The 17,373-nt window shown below is 41.9% G+C and overlaps 1 protein-coding gene across 1 annotated transcript in view; it reads right to left on the minus strand.

Annotated features, from left to right (window-relative positions):
• Nucleotides 1-7,979: 7,979 nt before the first annotated feature.
• The window catches only part of VPS36 (vacuolar protein sorting 36 homolog), a 265,836-nt gene continuing 256,442 nt past the window's right edge, over nucleotides 7,980-17,373 (minus strand). Inside the window, exons 12-14 of the mRNA XM_078657256.1 lie at nucleotides 11,871-11,955; nucleotides 9,162-9,238; nucleotides 7,980-9,074 (exon numbers count right to left, since the gene is read on the minus strand). Of these exons, the coding sequence (XP_078513382.1) occupies nucleotides 8,981-9,074; nucleotides 9,162-9,238; nucleotides 11,871-11,955 (256 nt within the window). The 3' untranslated portion in view covers nucleotides 7,980-8,980. The remainder of the gene's footprint in view (nucleotides 9,075-9,161; nucleotides 9,239-11,870; nucleotides 11,956-17,373) is intronic.

Genomic DNA, 17,373 nt, shown 5'->3' on the forward strand with positions numbered 1-17,373 from the left:
TATAAATCTGACGAATCAAGCATTACAGGATGGCCCTGATAAATATACGGGGCGAAAACCCAGAGTTTTCAAGGCACTTTATAATTTAGTTAGGGACCAAGGATTAGTGGATGTGTGGGGTAAAATGAGGGAACATGATAGTGGTTTTACCTTTTATTTGCATCCACACAAAAAATTGGTAAGACTTGATTTTTTTTTCTCACCTGTTTCTTTATTGGGGTGGGGGCAACAATTCGGGTATACCCAAGGATCACTTCGGATCATGCGCCAATTGTGCTTGAACTAGTTGGGCGTGGTAGTAGACCTAAATGTATCAATTTTACATTTGATCGGAAATTATGTGTAAATACGGAATTTAAGAAGCATATGGATAGTTGGATTCAGGGTTTTTTTGGGAATAACAATGGGACTGCAACTGTTAGTACAGTTTGGGACACTTTTAAAGCCTGTTTTCGGGGTGAATGTTTTAGTTTTAGTTTATGGCAACAAAGGAAACTTAAAAGAGAATTGGCAACGCTTTATGAGTTATTGACTGAGGCAGAAACCTCTCTAACTAGGGGGATTGTGACATGCACGAATGATATACCTGAGTTAGAGAATAAGCTGGCAAAGGAGCGTGCTAATGTCCTGGGTTTTTGGAGTATTGAGAATGCCAGAAGATATTTAATATCTAAGATGCAAAGTCACGAATTTGGTGAAACCATTGGGAAACGGCTGGCTCTACGATGGCGGATGAAGGAATTGGCCAGAAATATTTAGGCATTGAGAGATTTGAACGGGGTATCGCATTCTGACCCTCATCAGATTCTTAAGATCTTTCAGCAGTTCTATTCTGATTTGTACACACAGCAGAGCAGTCCAGAGGGGGAAGGGGACTGGACAGGATTGTTTGAAGAAGGTATGAAACAACTAGACCCCTCTAATTTAGAAGAACTGGACTCCCCGATCACTATGCTGGTTAGCGTTAGGTAAGGCAGCAGGGCCAGACAGAATTCCGGGGGAGGTATATAGGCAGTTTTTTAATATTATTAAGGATGAAATGCTAAAAGTAATGCAGTTGGCACAGGAGGGTTATCCTCCTAAATCATGGTCGGATGCCACGATTGCGGTATTTTGTAAGAAGGGTAAAGCCCCGGATTTGGTAGGATCTTACCGCCCAATATCATTATTGAACAGTGATTACAAAATGTATTCTAAAATTTTGGCCAATCGACTGTCGAAAGTTATTACGCCCTTGGCCTCTCGATATCAACACGGTTTTATACCGAAAAGAGGAACGGTGGATCACGTAAATAAAGTAATAACCTTATTTGATATTGCAGGGACAGAAAAAAGGGAGTTAGCGCTTATATTATTGGCCGCAGAGAAAGTGTTCGATCGTGTCCAGTGGGACTATATGGGGCGGCTCATGGATAAAATGGGGTTTGGTCAGAAATTTATTGTAGCATTACAGTCGCTATACATAGTCCCCAAGGCTAAAATATTGGCAATGGTAATGCTTTCAGAATCCTTGAGTATAACTCGGGGAACTCGACAGGGATGTCCCTGTTCCCCTCTTTTGTTTGCCTTATATATTAATCCTTTAGTTGAACAACTGTTACAGAGTGTATTTATTCCACCGTTTCGAGTTTCTGATTATTGTTTTTCCGTTTTCACCTATGCGGACGATATAGCGGTAGCTACAGAGAATCCTTCACTTGCCATTAAGGAACTAGAGCGGTTGGCTAAAGAGTTTGGGAGGATAATGGGGTATAAGCTTAACGAATCGAAGACGCAAATCTTATGCTCGGACACTTTAGTATTCCAGGATGATCGGGTTGTAAAAGAAGTCACGTACTTAGGGATACAAATTAGAGCATCAATGACTGAGCTGGTGGATGCTAACTGGAATTCGCTGGACAGGTGGGAACGCTTGTATTTTTCTATTATTGGTCGCTGTAACATTGTTAAAATGAATGTATTACCGAAAGTTCTCTACATATTTCGGTCAATTCCTTTGGAAATACCTAAAAAGAGAATACAGCATTTACAAGCAATTTGTGGTAAATTCATATGGAGTCCAGGGAGACCTAGACGGGCAATGAAATTTATGACTTTGCCTCTTGAAAGAGGGGGTATGGCGGTACCCGACTTTTTACTTTATTATGTTACATGTTTTTTGTTAAAAATGAGGGTAATGATTACGGGGGAGACTGTCGCTAACATCGCCACTGCTCCAACAATCTTTGAAATCTTATTAGGCCCAATTGCGAAGCAGTGTTTATTTATCGAACTGGACGGAAGCTACTATAAACAAACACATTTCAAAGTATTGATCAGTGCATTTAAAGTATGGAAATTGATTGTCAAATCAAATGCAATGGGGAAGATCATATACTATACTCCTTTTAAGGCATATAGGGTGTTACCAGGAATATTTTCATATGGTATCTCTCTAGATTGGCAGAGGAAGGGGGTTAGATATTTGGGTGATATTTACATGGATAATGGGACTTGCAAAGCATTTGACGAATTAATGACCCAGTTTTATTTTCCTAGAACCTATTTTTTCAAATTTTTGCAAATTCAAGTCTTTGTAGTTCGTACTAATACTGTTATGCAATCGAATGTGGTAGTAGAAGGGGTTAGAAGGCAGGTTAGAATTGGAGTTTTATATCAAATGTTACTTTCGGGTAGGCCAGACGATCTTGATAAAGTCAGGCTGAAATGGGTTACTGCTTTGGGAGATGCTGATATTGAAGTTGAAGACATGCTTACATTGGCAAGAGAATCATTAATGTCTGCAAACTTAAAAGTTAATTTTTTTAAGACCTTATTTGATTTATATTACACCCCGGCACGAATGGCAAAATGGGGGGGAGTGGGAGGGGGGGGGGTATGATTGAAAATGCTTTCGGTGCAGGGAGGATAGCGCGGATAGTGTTCATATCTTTTATGGTTGTGTTAAACTGCATAGCTTTATTGCAGACATAAAAAAGTTGTTGTCAGTGGTTATTAATATGCCATTAGTTATCACTCCCGCCATGATGTTACTGGGGAAAATCTCTACAAACAGTCCAATGGATGTATTATATCAACACCGATATTTGTTTTTTTTTCTCTATGACGGTAGTCCGTTTGTGCATAGCAACAGAATGCTGCAGGAAAACCCACCTGTTTTTCAACAATGGCGAGCAAAAATGTATAACCTATATAAGTTGGAATGGGGGTTGTTCTCGGTTAAGGGCTCTAGGAAGCGACAATTGGGATTGAACATTTGGGGAGCTTTTCGTGATTATTATGAGGCTTAATTTTAGCAAAAAGGAATGAACTGGGTGGATAATGAGTATTAGAAAGTATCTTTCTTTTGATTTCTCCTGCCTTTCGCTGGGTTTTTCCCCTCCCCCTGCCTGTGTATTGTAATTAATTATGATGATCCAAGCTGCCTTTCTGAGCTATTTTGTGTACTTGTCCATTTATACTTTAATGCATGTTTATTTATGTTTTATGAATTGCAATGCATTTATGTGTGTTGTCGCTGTGAAATTATAAATAAAATAAAAAATTAAAAAATAAAAATAAAAGCATTTTTTTTACTTACCGTAACTCACAGAGAGGGTCATATTGCCGCTAAGTGTACTCACTGTCTCCGGGTCCCTGACACTGCTTTTGCCACTTCTGAGGCCAAGGGTCACAAAGACAGTGCCAGTGGTTGCAAGGGGCAAGCCAGGGGTCACAGCTACGACCCCTGGCGAGACCCCTGAATGACGTCCATGGTAATGGCTATGAGGCAATTTTGACATTGTTGTATGTTTAGGTTCAGTGCTCCATTTGACCCAGTGGTTGCAGGTGGAGCACACAAGCACTCAATTTTGGGTACCAATACTTATTTTTTCTCAACAGACTTAGATCCACTTGAAGAGACCACTTGAAGAGAGAGAAACACAAATGGGGAAAGGAGAAGGAAGAAGGAAAAACAATGACAAAGGTAGAAAGCATGGATGAAAAAGAACCTGCAAGAGTGAGATAAAGTAGCACAAAGTGTCTGGTGGTGCATGAAAGTGGCATCAGTTGGACTGGACGATGCAGCCTAAGTACTTGGCACCCGACCTTCGATAGTGCCAGCTATAGACATCTGAGCAAAACGTTGGGGATCAGCACTTACTCTTTCACAAATTAAGATCTGAGGGAGTTCTGTTGTGTTGGCAGTGCTTTTGCCATTTGTACGAGTTTGGTGCTGTGTACTGTATGAGACTATCAGGGGCTTGTCTGGCATGCTCTGTTTGAGAAAGGGGCCTTATAAGAGTAACTGGAAATGTTTTATGTAGTGAGAGCCTGGTGTCCGATTATGGCATTTCAGAAGTGTGGTGGGTGAGGGTTTGCGGTCAGTCTATTGTGTACTGATTCTGGTGGTATTGTGGATTCTAGCGATTGAGAGCAGACTACAGCAAGTATTACGCATATGTTTGACTGGACTCTATGAGCAGACGCGGCAAGGCAAGGGTAGGCTGGTCATCAGAGAGAGAGAGAAAGGCATATCGAGTCACGGCTTGTGTGCGTCTGTATATTTCGGTTCGTAGACTGAAAGCATGCCATTCAGAGGGTTGCAAAGAAAGGTAATCAATTAAAGGGGGGGGGGGCAGCAGGCTCAGCAGAAGGCCTGGGGCATCAAAGTCCGATACCTCTACCCCATCTGACAGTGTCGGCACCAACAACACAGCTAGCTGCCTTCAGGGCCGGACTGGCCGTATCGGGCATCAAGCATTTCCCCAGGAGGCCGCAAGGGCAGGGGATGGTTTTGCAATGGTGGGGACCGGTTTTGCAAGGGTGCTGCAATATCAACCCACAGTGACAAGGGCTGCTTTGGATTCCCAGTCCGGCCCTGGCTGCCTCTTCCTGATTGACACATGTATACCCTGGAGCCCACAAGGAGAAAAGCGATAAGGTATGAGTTTGGGGAGGGCTAAGACGTGCAATTCCATTGATTTCCATTGGTTTCCGTAGGCACTCTAATGACCTGCAGAGCAAGAAGTACCAGGGCTCGAGAAGGAGAACTAAACAGCATGCATAAGCCCATGCCCGTTCACACACCTAGCTGAAGTGGCCCTGGGCTAGGATACCAGAGAGTGGGCCCTCAGCCTAGTTTGCCTAGGTGGCTGCTCACAGGAAGCCCCCTATGACCGTGGTCCGACGAGGCAGGGTCCAATGGGGTCACTCTTGGATACATTTGGGCCATGAGAAAGGATGCTGGGCGCTCACACCTGCTTGTTTTGACGCAAGACCGTGTGCAGTAGAGTGTGTCTGGGGGGAGGAGAGAATGGCAGAAGTACCTGTGGGTGAGGGGAAAAGGGTCACTTTACAATGTGAGCGGGCGAAAGAGTGGGCTACCAAGTGACTGAATACATTACTGCTGTTTGTCTGCAATGGGCACAAAAGGAGAGAACAAGTGAGCGACTGTAGGAGGAACATGAGAGGAGCAATTCAAATAAAAATAAAAACCACCTCTGGACTGTTTTAATTGCCACCCAATCTGAGGAGCGACATGTTATCGTGTGAGGGCCGAAAATAAACACCCCTAATCTGAATACATCTGATTTGATTTTCCAGTTCTGCTGAGGTGCTTTTGGCAAGGCTTGTTTCTATTTTTTCCTATCAAATGGTCGGGTTTTATTTGCTGCACATTTACTTGCAAGTTGTTTCATTTCCCAGTAAGTAGCTCCTTCACAATAGCTTGTGTCTCCCTACATTACAATATTTAAAACGGTGTGGGGGTCAGGGAGTATCGTCAAAGTGGGATTGGATAGATCACCATTTTCTTTGGAAATAATATTTGGATTAAATCGATTAACCCCGTAGCAGTACAGCTTGGCATTCTGTGTTTCATGTTTCGCTCCTTAAATGGTTTGTCCCCTTCCCGTCAGGGTCATGGGTAGTCAGCACTGGCTCCAATTTTAATTGATGAAGAAGCAATATGAAATTGAAGCTAAATGATATCCCACACAGTCCGAGGACGGCTCCAATATACCATATTGACTCGAATAGTTGGCCCTTGAGGCAGATCAGTCAAGTTTGCTCACGAAGTTAATAAACTGGGCTTAAAAGAGACTAACCAACTAAAAACAAATTTAAAGCAGAGTAGTGAGAAAAAAAAAACATTTTACACCTTGGTTGGGCACCCTGGGTACCATGTCAAGCCCTTCTGGCCATGTGATAGCCAAGACATTTTTCAAAGATTTTTTGGGTGCGTCTCTCGTTGAACTCTTGAATCAGACTATGCTCTTTCACCTTAATGACAACCAAACCAGCTTCCTCAGTGTAAGCCCCATTACTGGTGAATTGCTTCTCCTGCTAATGACAACCAAATTGTTTCAATCAAGCCCATCCTTACAATTAATGCTTTCCTGGTGCGGTGGCACGATACTACAAACCGCAAAGGTTTGCAGCACTCTCAGTATCCTGCTCCCCTCTCCTCTGTCCCACTCTCTGCTTCCAGCATCTCAATCCCCTTATTTATTTTTACCGCGTCCACTGCCACTTTCAGCCCTCCCAGTGCACTGCCCCCCCACCTGCCACCACCAATGTCTGTGTATTAGTTTCTTAGTACTCCTAGTGCTCGGTTTTTCTGGCTACACACTTCCAGCTACAACATGGCTTCATGGCCGACCCTCCCTCGTGTAACCGCTCCCGTACTTGTGTCGCTCACCTGTCCTTCCTTATGTGCATGGACACAGAAGAATCCTTCTTCTGGCTTCAATACCTGCTGCACTTTAGGGGGTGCATGGGCTGTGTATACCCCCAAAAAGACCTTCACGTTTGCATTTAACGTCTGCATTAAATCTGGCAATGACAGTATTTCAACAGACTTCATCAGAGGGTCTAGTGTTCCCCAGTTCCACTGAATGTCAAGTAGCTTCCTATTAGATTATCGCGCTGTAGTCTTGCTTGGCTATTATGCTATTTTGCAATCTCAAGATGAATAGTGACAGTTATAGCAATATAACAACTCCTTCAAGTTAAGCATCTTGTCACTTTGTCAAAGTTCTAGAATTTTTTTTCTCTAGGTTTTCAGATTTAGTCTATAGAAAGCGGATAAACTCCAATCTATTTCTGAGCCTCCATCAATTTATGAAATATGCTGAATTTTGCAGACGGATTCAAGTGCCTAAGGCAACAGACACAGGAAGCATGGATCAGAGCTGCTTGAATCCAGGACACATATCCTAACCTCGTACAAAAGTGGCTTGAACAACTGTGGAGAGAAATCCTGGAAAAATATCTGAGGAGCACTTTGGGGAAACCTACATACAGCAATGACCACAATCAAAAGCCTAAAATATGCACCAAGCCCACAGGAAAATAAGGCTACAGCACAGCTCAGTCTTACCAATAAAATGAAGTAAATTGTGCGAGGGTAGCCAGGATAGTGGACACCTAGAGAAGACATTTCTTTCGATACAACATTTACATCTTCAGACATCCTCCTTACACTTCAAAACACAAGCCTCAAGTAACACCGGATCCAATATGTGGAATGACTTGCTAGATCTCTGGGAATGATTCATCAAGTGGAAAGAAATTTGGCTTAGACTGGACAATTCCGTGCTAAGTGGTACACATTATAGTTTAACCTGGAAGACGTTTATAGAAATCGAAGAGGGTCTGCAAAAATCGTCTTTCCTACATTAAAACATCTGCAACAGTAAAGTGAAAGACACCGCCAAACGCTGCGATATGCTTCCCACAGGAAGAAATCTGAAAGGAGCAGGGAAATGGCAATAAAAAATATTATGCAAGATGTCTTGACCCTTGTGTATGTAACCAACTGTGCAAAAAGTTGTCTGAAGCCTGGTTCAAAGGGAGAGCTTTTCGCTACAACATTCATACAATGAGAAAGGTTAAAATCACAAACACCACTAAGCACAGAATTTAAACTACATAGGTTCATGCTCTGCAAATTCCTTAGACAAAACTGACTGACAAACATGGATACACTGAAAGCATTTTTCAAAACATAATGGTTTATTTGAAGAAGATTTCAAGTCAACCTACTTTGACAGGCACTGCTCTTCTGTTTTCTGCTCACACAAATTCCCTCCAAGATTCATGCTCTTTATTGCATCAGTTCAACATCTAGTAGTGTTATTATAATTGTGTCACTACTGTAACGCGTCACAGTATCGCAAATATCCATACCTATGCCTTTATCAGACAGCTGCAGCAGGCATGGTTGGGAGGGATCTTTACCTTCTAATTTCTATATCATGTAGAGGTGTAAGACCAGGCTTGGTTTATTGGAAGTAACGCAACATACAAACCTTCCACCAAGCATGTAACTGAATTCATTTGCTATATTAAAAACCCCATTACCAGCCATACACTCCAGTTTATTACCTTAAATGACCCGATTCTCAACTTTTTTGATCTTCGCATAAACCTATGCACAGCCATACACTCCTTTCTTTACCTAAAAAGTTTAGTTTGTTCAGTGTTCTAACTAGCCTTTTGTCGCTGCATCAATACAGACTGCTCAGCTTTTTCCGAAAGCCTTATATTAAATATGATTACATAAACACATAATCTGTCACTCCTCAGCACACACTGCTCATAAGTGGTGTTTCATATCAGTTCTTTATTTGAACATCTATTTGACAGAAGTGTTTTTTTACAGTTCTTGTTACATTCACAAACAGTGAGTATATGTTGAATGTCTTCCATGGAGAACTATTTTACAATAGTGACCACTGCTCGACATCTCTGCTAGAACACAGATCAGCTAAACCCACCAAACCAGTATGAACTCTGACTTTTTAATTACCCAATCACTAAGCCATACAACCATATACAAAATAACATAAATTACACTGCGAGGATGCAGTTTCCAACAGCCAGCAAACGGAGGAAATTCAACGCAATACAATTCTGCAGCTCCTTTGCTATCCCTGGTGCACAGTTCACGAGGTTTTACGTTAGCCTTCTCCATTTCAAGGTGGAAAGCACATCCTTAATTCTGTGTAATAAACAAGTTTGGATAAAATCGCAGTCCTTCCACTGAATCATCTCTGCAAAGCTGCCCCATCTTTTCTGCGAGAACTAACCTGAAGAGGGAAAACAAAAGAGGTGAACATTCTGAATTGTCCTGTACGGCATGACAGAATAAAGTGGACTGAATACACATAACTTACCTTTCTTTCGCTAAAAGAACAGACATGCCCACAAGCTTTGCAAACTCTTCGGAAGTAAGGGAGCCCTTTTCAGATACCTGCAAACATAAAACGTAGCACTTTATAAAAAATCAATTGGTGTTTGACTAGCTAGTTTACATATTTATGCACACCCTCTCTCCAGTTTGCATACAACAGCTAGTACCGGACACATTATCAAGTGATGAACAGTGACTACATAGAGGACTAATCTGGTGGACACCATCCCTTGGGGAAACTCCACGCAAGAAAGTTTCTTTCTATAGCTATAAGCCAGCAAGCCTAAAGGGACATTTTAGTGACCCGTCAGTATATTTTGCAGAGCGGCCCTTCATTTTACACCAGGACTAGACAACAGATTGCCATAAAAAGTGCAGAAATATGAGTCTGTCTTATTGAGGCATTGTGTGCTGGATACCACAAAATATGTGTAGACATTTTATATATTCTGGCTAACTGTGTCATAAAGATGCGTGATTATTCAGAACCCAGCCCTAGGGTAGGACACTTAAGCGAAACACTCCCACACACATATGCACACACACCTCTTGTTACACCACATTGTTTAGTAGAACCCTTGAACCTTCATGCGACCTCCTATAAAGAATCAACACACTAAGGGGCCCATTAGGATCATGGGTGGATCGCCACCGCCCGCATGGCGGTGGCGATCCGCCCGTGATCCAACCCTGCCCGCCACCCATTTCCCCCCGCCATATTACTATGGCAGTGGGGACCACGGCGGACAGAAAGACCGTACACCGCTTTTCCGCCTGGTCAACGAGTTGACCGGGAGGAAAAGGGTTCAATATGGTGGCGGTGTCTGTTAGACACCACCAGCCATATTAACATGGGTGCGGAAAGATGCCTTTCAGCATGCGGGAATTGACCGCGGGGGCCCGTTGCGGGTACCTATGGTACCCCCCCAGCAGTTCCATGCACAACATGGCAGGCACCTGCCATGTTGTGCATGGAAGTGCACAACATGCCTTCCTGGCATTGTGGCGGGCGGTGCTGAGTGCACCGCTCGCCACAATGCCAGGAATGCAGGATGCGCCCGCCACTGTGGCGGGCACATCCTAATTGCCCCCACCCCTATGGCGGGCGGTCCCTTTTACCGTGAGGATGGCGGGAGGACAAAGTCCGCCCGCCATCCTAATGATGCCCTAACTGTATTGGGACTGAGGATAGTAGGACCACTCTCAAGTAGGTAATTATCCAAACACCACCAACCACCTCAGTGGCGCATTCGGCCTTATTGAGGGATAGCACTTCTGAATCGCTGGCCATGTGGGGTTTACATCATCAAGGGCTCCTTGTCTGAAAAACGAACATCAACAATCTTTTTGAAATTACAACCGCCTTCAATAAAGAAGCACATCACACGTAAACATCCTTCTGTCCCTTTCAACAAGACTAAGTCTCACTCACTAAGCCACCTTTCAATATATTTGATAGCCATCCCACTAATTGAACCCGCGATATCCATTTCTTCAGTAAAGATACAAAAAGTATGCTGTTCCTAATTACGAGACAAGGGATAACTAGGGGAACCGGTTTTCTTCAGACCATTTGTGGTACACATTTTCTACAAAACCTGCAGTAAGATGTAAACTATTGCCTTTGTCTGTTTTAACTTAGTGGCCATATTGCAAATAAATGTACAGAATACAAACTTCAAAACGAAATTAATGTATTTTGTACTGCAGGCTTTTAGAGCAGGATAAAAATACATTTGTACACAGCTAAAGTACTGTAGGCGACTACTAAATATCTAAATTGTGTAAGTCACCAATGAAACACGGCTTTGAAAACCAGCTAAAAAAAATCATAAACACTACAATGGACTAGTTATAAACTGCAGACAACCATTGGGCTTATGTAAATAAACAAGGAAATAAGGGCAAAATTTACAAAGAGACAATCAATCACTGGAAATAGGTCACTTCTTACTGAAAATACTAACACACAAACAAGCATTGGTTTAGCCAATAGATCTGGCATTCATGTAGTGAAGCATACAAACACTGGTATGCACAAATGCGATTGTGGTGGTAATGGTGTTGTTGTTAGGAAAGATGGTGGTAGTAAAGAAGGTGGTCGTAATCGCTTGCAATCGAGTGGTGACAAAGCATTTTTAAAGGCCTATTGCAGGTACAAGGCAAACACTCAATAGAAGGCGGAATGATACATCAAACAATCAATATGTTTAAAAGAATTGGTAACAATATGCCTGAAGACAACTGCGCTAACAGTCCAGATCCAAGAAGGATTCTCAAACTAACTCCTGCAGGATGAAATGTCATGAATCGCAATCATTCGCACAATACACCTAACATGAAGCTACGTCACAAAGCTTTATCATGTAGCTTTGACCATCTGAAAACTGACTCTACAATTTTTGGCTAAAGAATTTAACAAATCTGATAGGAGCCTTGATCCTCAACAAATGGAAGCATGGATGAAAAGGAGTATAAATCACCATGAATAACTTCCTGGAATAGCCTCCTATAAAAGTAAACCAGGCCCTTCGTGCCTAATGCAACCGTGCTAGCTGTTGTGGATCGGCTTAATCACTAACACCGGAAAAAACTAACATTTTCTGTCAATAGGAAATCCTGCACAACACTCCTTAAAACTAATGTGAGCCATTTCCTATGCTAGGCAGAGGACTGAGCAAAGTTCACATACGGTGGCGTAAGCAGCAGCAACCATTTCCTCTTCATTGTGGGTCTGCAGCTCCACCACCATCACACCGCTGTCAAAAACACGCAGCCTGTGAAAATAGGAAAACGTTTTTGATCAGAGACAAATGCACGTTTCAGCAATTGCAGCTAAAACTCTTTGTAAATGTACTGTATTTAGCCTCATCCTAACTATATAAATTAAAAAAATAGATACCATGCCCCTAATTTAAAACCAATTTTTCATGTTCCTTGGCGTGATAAGTTCTAAACCAGGTCTGATGTCCTTGTTCATCACCAAGTTCAAATTAACATTTAAGAACATTTTTACATCTCGCACAGTCCCCATTAATCTGCCACAGATTTAAAGTACACAAATAAACATTCATTGATTTCCATGTCCGATCACATGCTCAAACAGGACATGGTGGAGTAGGAAGCGTTGCCTTAATGGTGCAGGCAATCTTCATGCATTGGAACTTGCAGTGCAGTTGTAAGGGTTTTTTCTTGCCAGATAGAGAGACATTTTGCCCGTCTTGCTCCCTGACACAAACACCGCCTGCCAGAGGGAAGGGAGCCTTGCTGCTGGTATACAGGAATGTTATGAGAAAATAAACTACTTCCCATTCTTGAAGGAAAAGGAAGAAACTTGGTAAATTCTGTAAAAGTGAAGATCTACAGATGTGTGGGCTTCTGGAATGAGGGGTTGAAGACCCAGAACAGGCTCTGGCACTGAGCTATGAGTGGGCATTGGGCAACCAGACGCAAATAGACTCTCAGAATAACTTTGAGGTCTGAATTGGACAGGAAGGGTATTCCCAAACAGTGGATCGTTCTACCTCTGTACGAATGGATAAAGAGGTTCAGGGTTTCAGATAGTGTTATAGATGATGCATACCACCAGAAGGACAAGAGCACTGCCGCATGCAGGACAAGTAGCCAGGATCCAGGGAGTAATGTCCACTGCCATTTACGCCCAAATAAATTCTGAAGAAATTCCAGCCACTGTTGAGAACCCACTGATCTGTCACATTTTAATCACCTCCGCCAGACACTACACAGCCTCTCCTTACATTCTTACACATTTTAAGGCAAATGGGGTGGTTAGGCATAACTAGTCGGTCATTCTAAGCTCTAACAGTACTCTGTAGTTATGCTCAGTTACATTTTAAAGGTCTCTGTTACTTTGTTCCTTCTCCATCTTACACTGGTGGCTCTAGTGGGTGTCTGCGGGGGAGGGGCTTTGTGCATGAGTTAGTGTAGGTCTATTCACATATTTGAATTATTTAATTTAAATACTAGGTTGTATGTTAAACTGTACTCAAGACATGATCATTGTGCACTCTGACCGAATCCCCTTTTCTATGATGGTCAACATACCCATACTAGGACACTCCAATAATTATTAACTTGGTTTTCTTCAATAAAGTCTTTTCTATATCCCCCATAGTAAATTGCCAACCCCTATCCTTGCCTCAAAACAGCTTTTCATCTAGTATTTTTTCTGTCTCTCTTTCTTGCGACCCGCCAGACGTAAGGAATCAAGGCTAGAAAAGGAGTGTAATAGCAGACTTTGACAGGTTTGTTAGGCACACAGGTTCAGAGACTTAGGTAAAACACTCCATCTGAATCAACACCATTTTAGAGATGTTAAGAATGTCACACAAGGGGTTCACATAGGCTTCCTGATGTGAGAGAGGTTTTGCTACAATTCTGGTTAATTGTTGTCTCTGTGTGTGGGGTCCTCAGTTTAGCAGGTAGTTATTCATAGAAACCGGACGCATCTTTCTCAACAGTGGTCAGGATAGACATTTATGGAGTAAACTGAAGGATGCAGTGAATGTCTTGCCTTGAAGGCAAACTCCAAGAAATAATGCAAGCAAGGTTTATATGTGTTTCATTTGCGAGTCTATCTTTCTCTTAAGAAAGCCAAAGGAGAAGTAATAGGATCAGTAACATGGTTTCGATGGACAGGAAGTTCCTCTTGCAGAGTCTTGATCTTTTAAATGTCCGAAACCCTTTACAGGCTGTCGTAGTGACGCTTATGTGCCTGGCGTCATCACTGATCAGGATAAAACAGAGTACACAAATTGCACTACCACTCACTCCTGTTAACTTCTGTTGCCAGTGGGCATTGGAAGATCACAGGACTGACGGAGGAAGTTGGCAGGTAATACACAATCTGCAGAGGAAATAAAATATCAATCAGAACCAACATTGCAGAAAGCACACAACTTTTTCCTCAGTTGGATCCTATCCCCTGTGGCGATTCTTTATCTCTGGAAGATTACACAGCAATACAGAACAGGTATGAGCTAGAGGGGCCTCTAATAAGTAAACAGAAGTGAACATATACAAATACGTGCAGAACCATGTATCTTACAAAGAAGGCTTCAGCCTTGGCATCTGAATTAAATTAATTAGGTTTTTTTCCCGATATCTATAAAGGAAACCAGGTAGCTGCCTTGCAAGTCTCTGTGATAACCCTCTTAAAATGTAATACTGTCCACTCTGCCCCTTGTTGACTGTGCAATTATTCTCTCAGGCTGTAAGTCATGTAACCTTTATGCAAGCACTAACCAATGCACAATAGAATCCATCTTGAAATTGTCTGTTGTGTAACAGTCACACCTTTGAAGTACTCAGGAAAAAAACGTTGTATGCCAATTTTGCATTCATAAGATATGCAAATATTATGACTAAGAGCCCTTTTTATGTCCACTTCGAGCAGCCTGTACCCCATATCCCCACCTTAGATATATGTGGTCACAGAAAGAAGGCTGACAAGTCAATTGATTGATTTAAATACATTTTAGACCATCTTTGGAAGAAATAATGCCTTGGTGCCAATGTTATGCTGTCTTTAGAGACGACTCTATAAGGTACATCTGGTGACAAGCACTGCAACTTGCACACATTTGTGGCTGGTTCAAAGAACAGTCATTAACTGAGGCAACCACCAATAAACCGGGTTTCCAGACACAGAGGGAACCCTGTTCATCAATTCCTTCTGAAAATAGAACGGAATATATATCTTAAACAGAGAAGGAGCATGAGGTTTCCTCAAAATGATTAGAGAGCTGCCAGATAGACAGTTGTCCCCCGCAAATTCATCATCTCATAAACTGTAAATGGATAATGGTGTTTATGACTGAAGAGCATACAGAACCACACCCGCTTCCACTTATACTAGAGCCATGTGTTATATTATCTGGCGTCTACGGTAACATAAAGCATATTATCAACGAGGCCATGTCTGAGTAAATTCAGTCTAAGTAATCAAGCGTTCACTTTCGAACTGTTAATGTCCAGTTGCAACAAACTACCCTTTGCCTTTACAAAAGCAATTGGATGACTAGCATCCTGACCACACTTACCTTGCTGAGAAACCAGAAATATCATCCTGAGTCAATCCAGGGTAGCCAGAATTATTGTTGCCTGAAACTACTTAACTCTATTCAAGACCCTTTCGATAATTATAAAATGTGTGAAAAGGGTATATCAGTTCATATTTCCAGTGCCCAAGCATTGTATCACACAAAGCACTTCTCCACATAAACACCCAAGAGCAGAATAATAAGCACTAGCAATTCTACTAACTTGCAAAGAGATCCATGGCCTTATACTTCCATCCCAAACATTTTTGAATATATCAAGATGAAAATTAAATTTTTGTAAAGTCAGCCCTACACGATTACAATTATCCACCGCCAGAGTATCAATACTTTCTTGCACAACTGCAGAAATTGACACAGTGCATGGCAGTTATACTGATGACTTGCACCTGGAGAAGAAAATCTATCTGATCCTCCTCAGCAATCTGAGAGGGATTTGTGCCTATAGAACTGACATACTGGGAGTGTCAATGCTGGACCTCAAAGACAAGTTGCCCTTGATGTTGATTCTTCAGTGACCTCAGCTTCTGCTGAGGTACCAGTAGAATCCACAATAGCATGAGTCCAGGCAATCGTAACAAGAACTGCCTGAAAAATCACACCTAGTCCGAGAAAAGGAATCATCTCCCTTAGATACCAGACTCGCTCTATAGGCGGGAATACCTTCATCACAAAAATGTACTTCACTGCCCTGCAGGTTTGTGCAAGTTTTGATTTGGGAAGGTTTTTAGTGAAAGTCCCATTCTGAGTAGCAGTTTCATTGTGATCTTCAGTGTCAACTGTACTCCTTCCTAGAAGACAGGCTTCACAGCCAGTTGTACTTGCAAGGAAACACTTGGAATCTCTGTCTTTACAGAGATTAAATACAAGACATATTCAAATGAGCTTTATCAACATGAACCTGAATTAAAAATAACTGTTTTTTAATGGGCCGGCAAAGCTGGAATAAACAAATGTGCAGCTTGCATCTTACCCCACCACCCATGAACTTTTCTTAATGCTGCCAGAATCTGTGCTAGAGAGACCATCCTGATTTTTTATTTTTTACACGTACTTGTTGAGACACCAGAAGTCTATAATTGGAGTCAACGTCCATGTATCATTTCCGAACAAGAACACACTTGGAGTAAAACACTCTTTTTGCAATCTTCTGGCAGCTCTTCAACTATGTTCGCCTTTAAAACATTTGTAGAACTTCCTCTTAAAGCTTGTCTTTTTGTAAATCTGTTTTAGGAGTTGGCGGTGGGGGTACAGGGGCAATTTGAAGGAAAACCATCTAATGGAACACTGTGCCCCATTTGCTCTATCTGCAAATCCCAACACATATGTCAGGTCAGTCCTATTTATCCAAGACCCCTTTCCTACTGGCAAATGCTGTGCAGTTTTTATCAAATAATCCTCTACTGGCCAGCAAATCTAGCCATAGCCCGAGTTCCTTCCTCTCTATGGCATGTCTTCATCCTTTGAACATTTCCTGCATTCAGAGTCTTTCTAAAAATCTCTTCCTTACCAATCATCTACCTCTGGGTGGTCAGGCCATGAATCTGTATTGTTGTGCAGTATAACTGAGCTCAGATGTTAATGAAAGCCCTAGTAATCTTTCACTCTGTCTCCACTGACTAATATAATTACTGCAAGCTACAACTACTAGGTCAAACCTGATGAAATTTACAGAGGGAAAAATGTGCAGTAGAGTCGGAAAAATGCAGAATTCAGAATGGAAGGTGTTTACTACATCATGTTAATACCCAACCTGAGAATATCCGTATATATCAGGTGTGGTAAACAACTTGGCACTTTCCTTTAAACAAGGCCTCCATATATAGATTCAGCAACAAAGAAAAAAAGAGAGCCTGAGCCAAGAATTCCTTTTCAGTCCTGATGTGGCGGCCATTCTTCTTGAAATTCAGACAACAATGTTGAAACCTTCTTGAATGATTTATTTGCATATAACATTTGTGCTACTTGCTTCAAAGCCTCCCTTTCCTCATCAAGCACCACATTTTCCATAATTTCTGAAATTAACACATATTTATGTCCAATTACTGCTTGCACGGACAGACTGTAGAGCGAAAGAGCCAAATGCAAAACCCTTCTTATTCAACATACACATTC

The sequence above is a fragment of the Lissotriton helveticus genome, chromosome 8, assembly GCF_964261635.1.
Source record: "Lissotriton helveticus chromosome 8, aLisHel1.1, whole genome shotgun sequence".
Classification (NCBI taxonomy): Eukaryota; Metazoa; Chordata; class Amphibia; order Caudata; family Salamandridae; genus Lissotriton; species Lissotriton helveticus.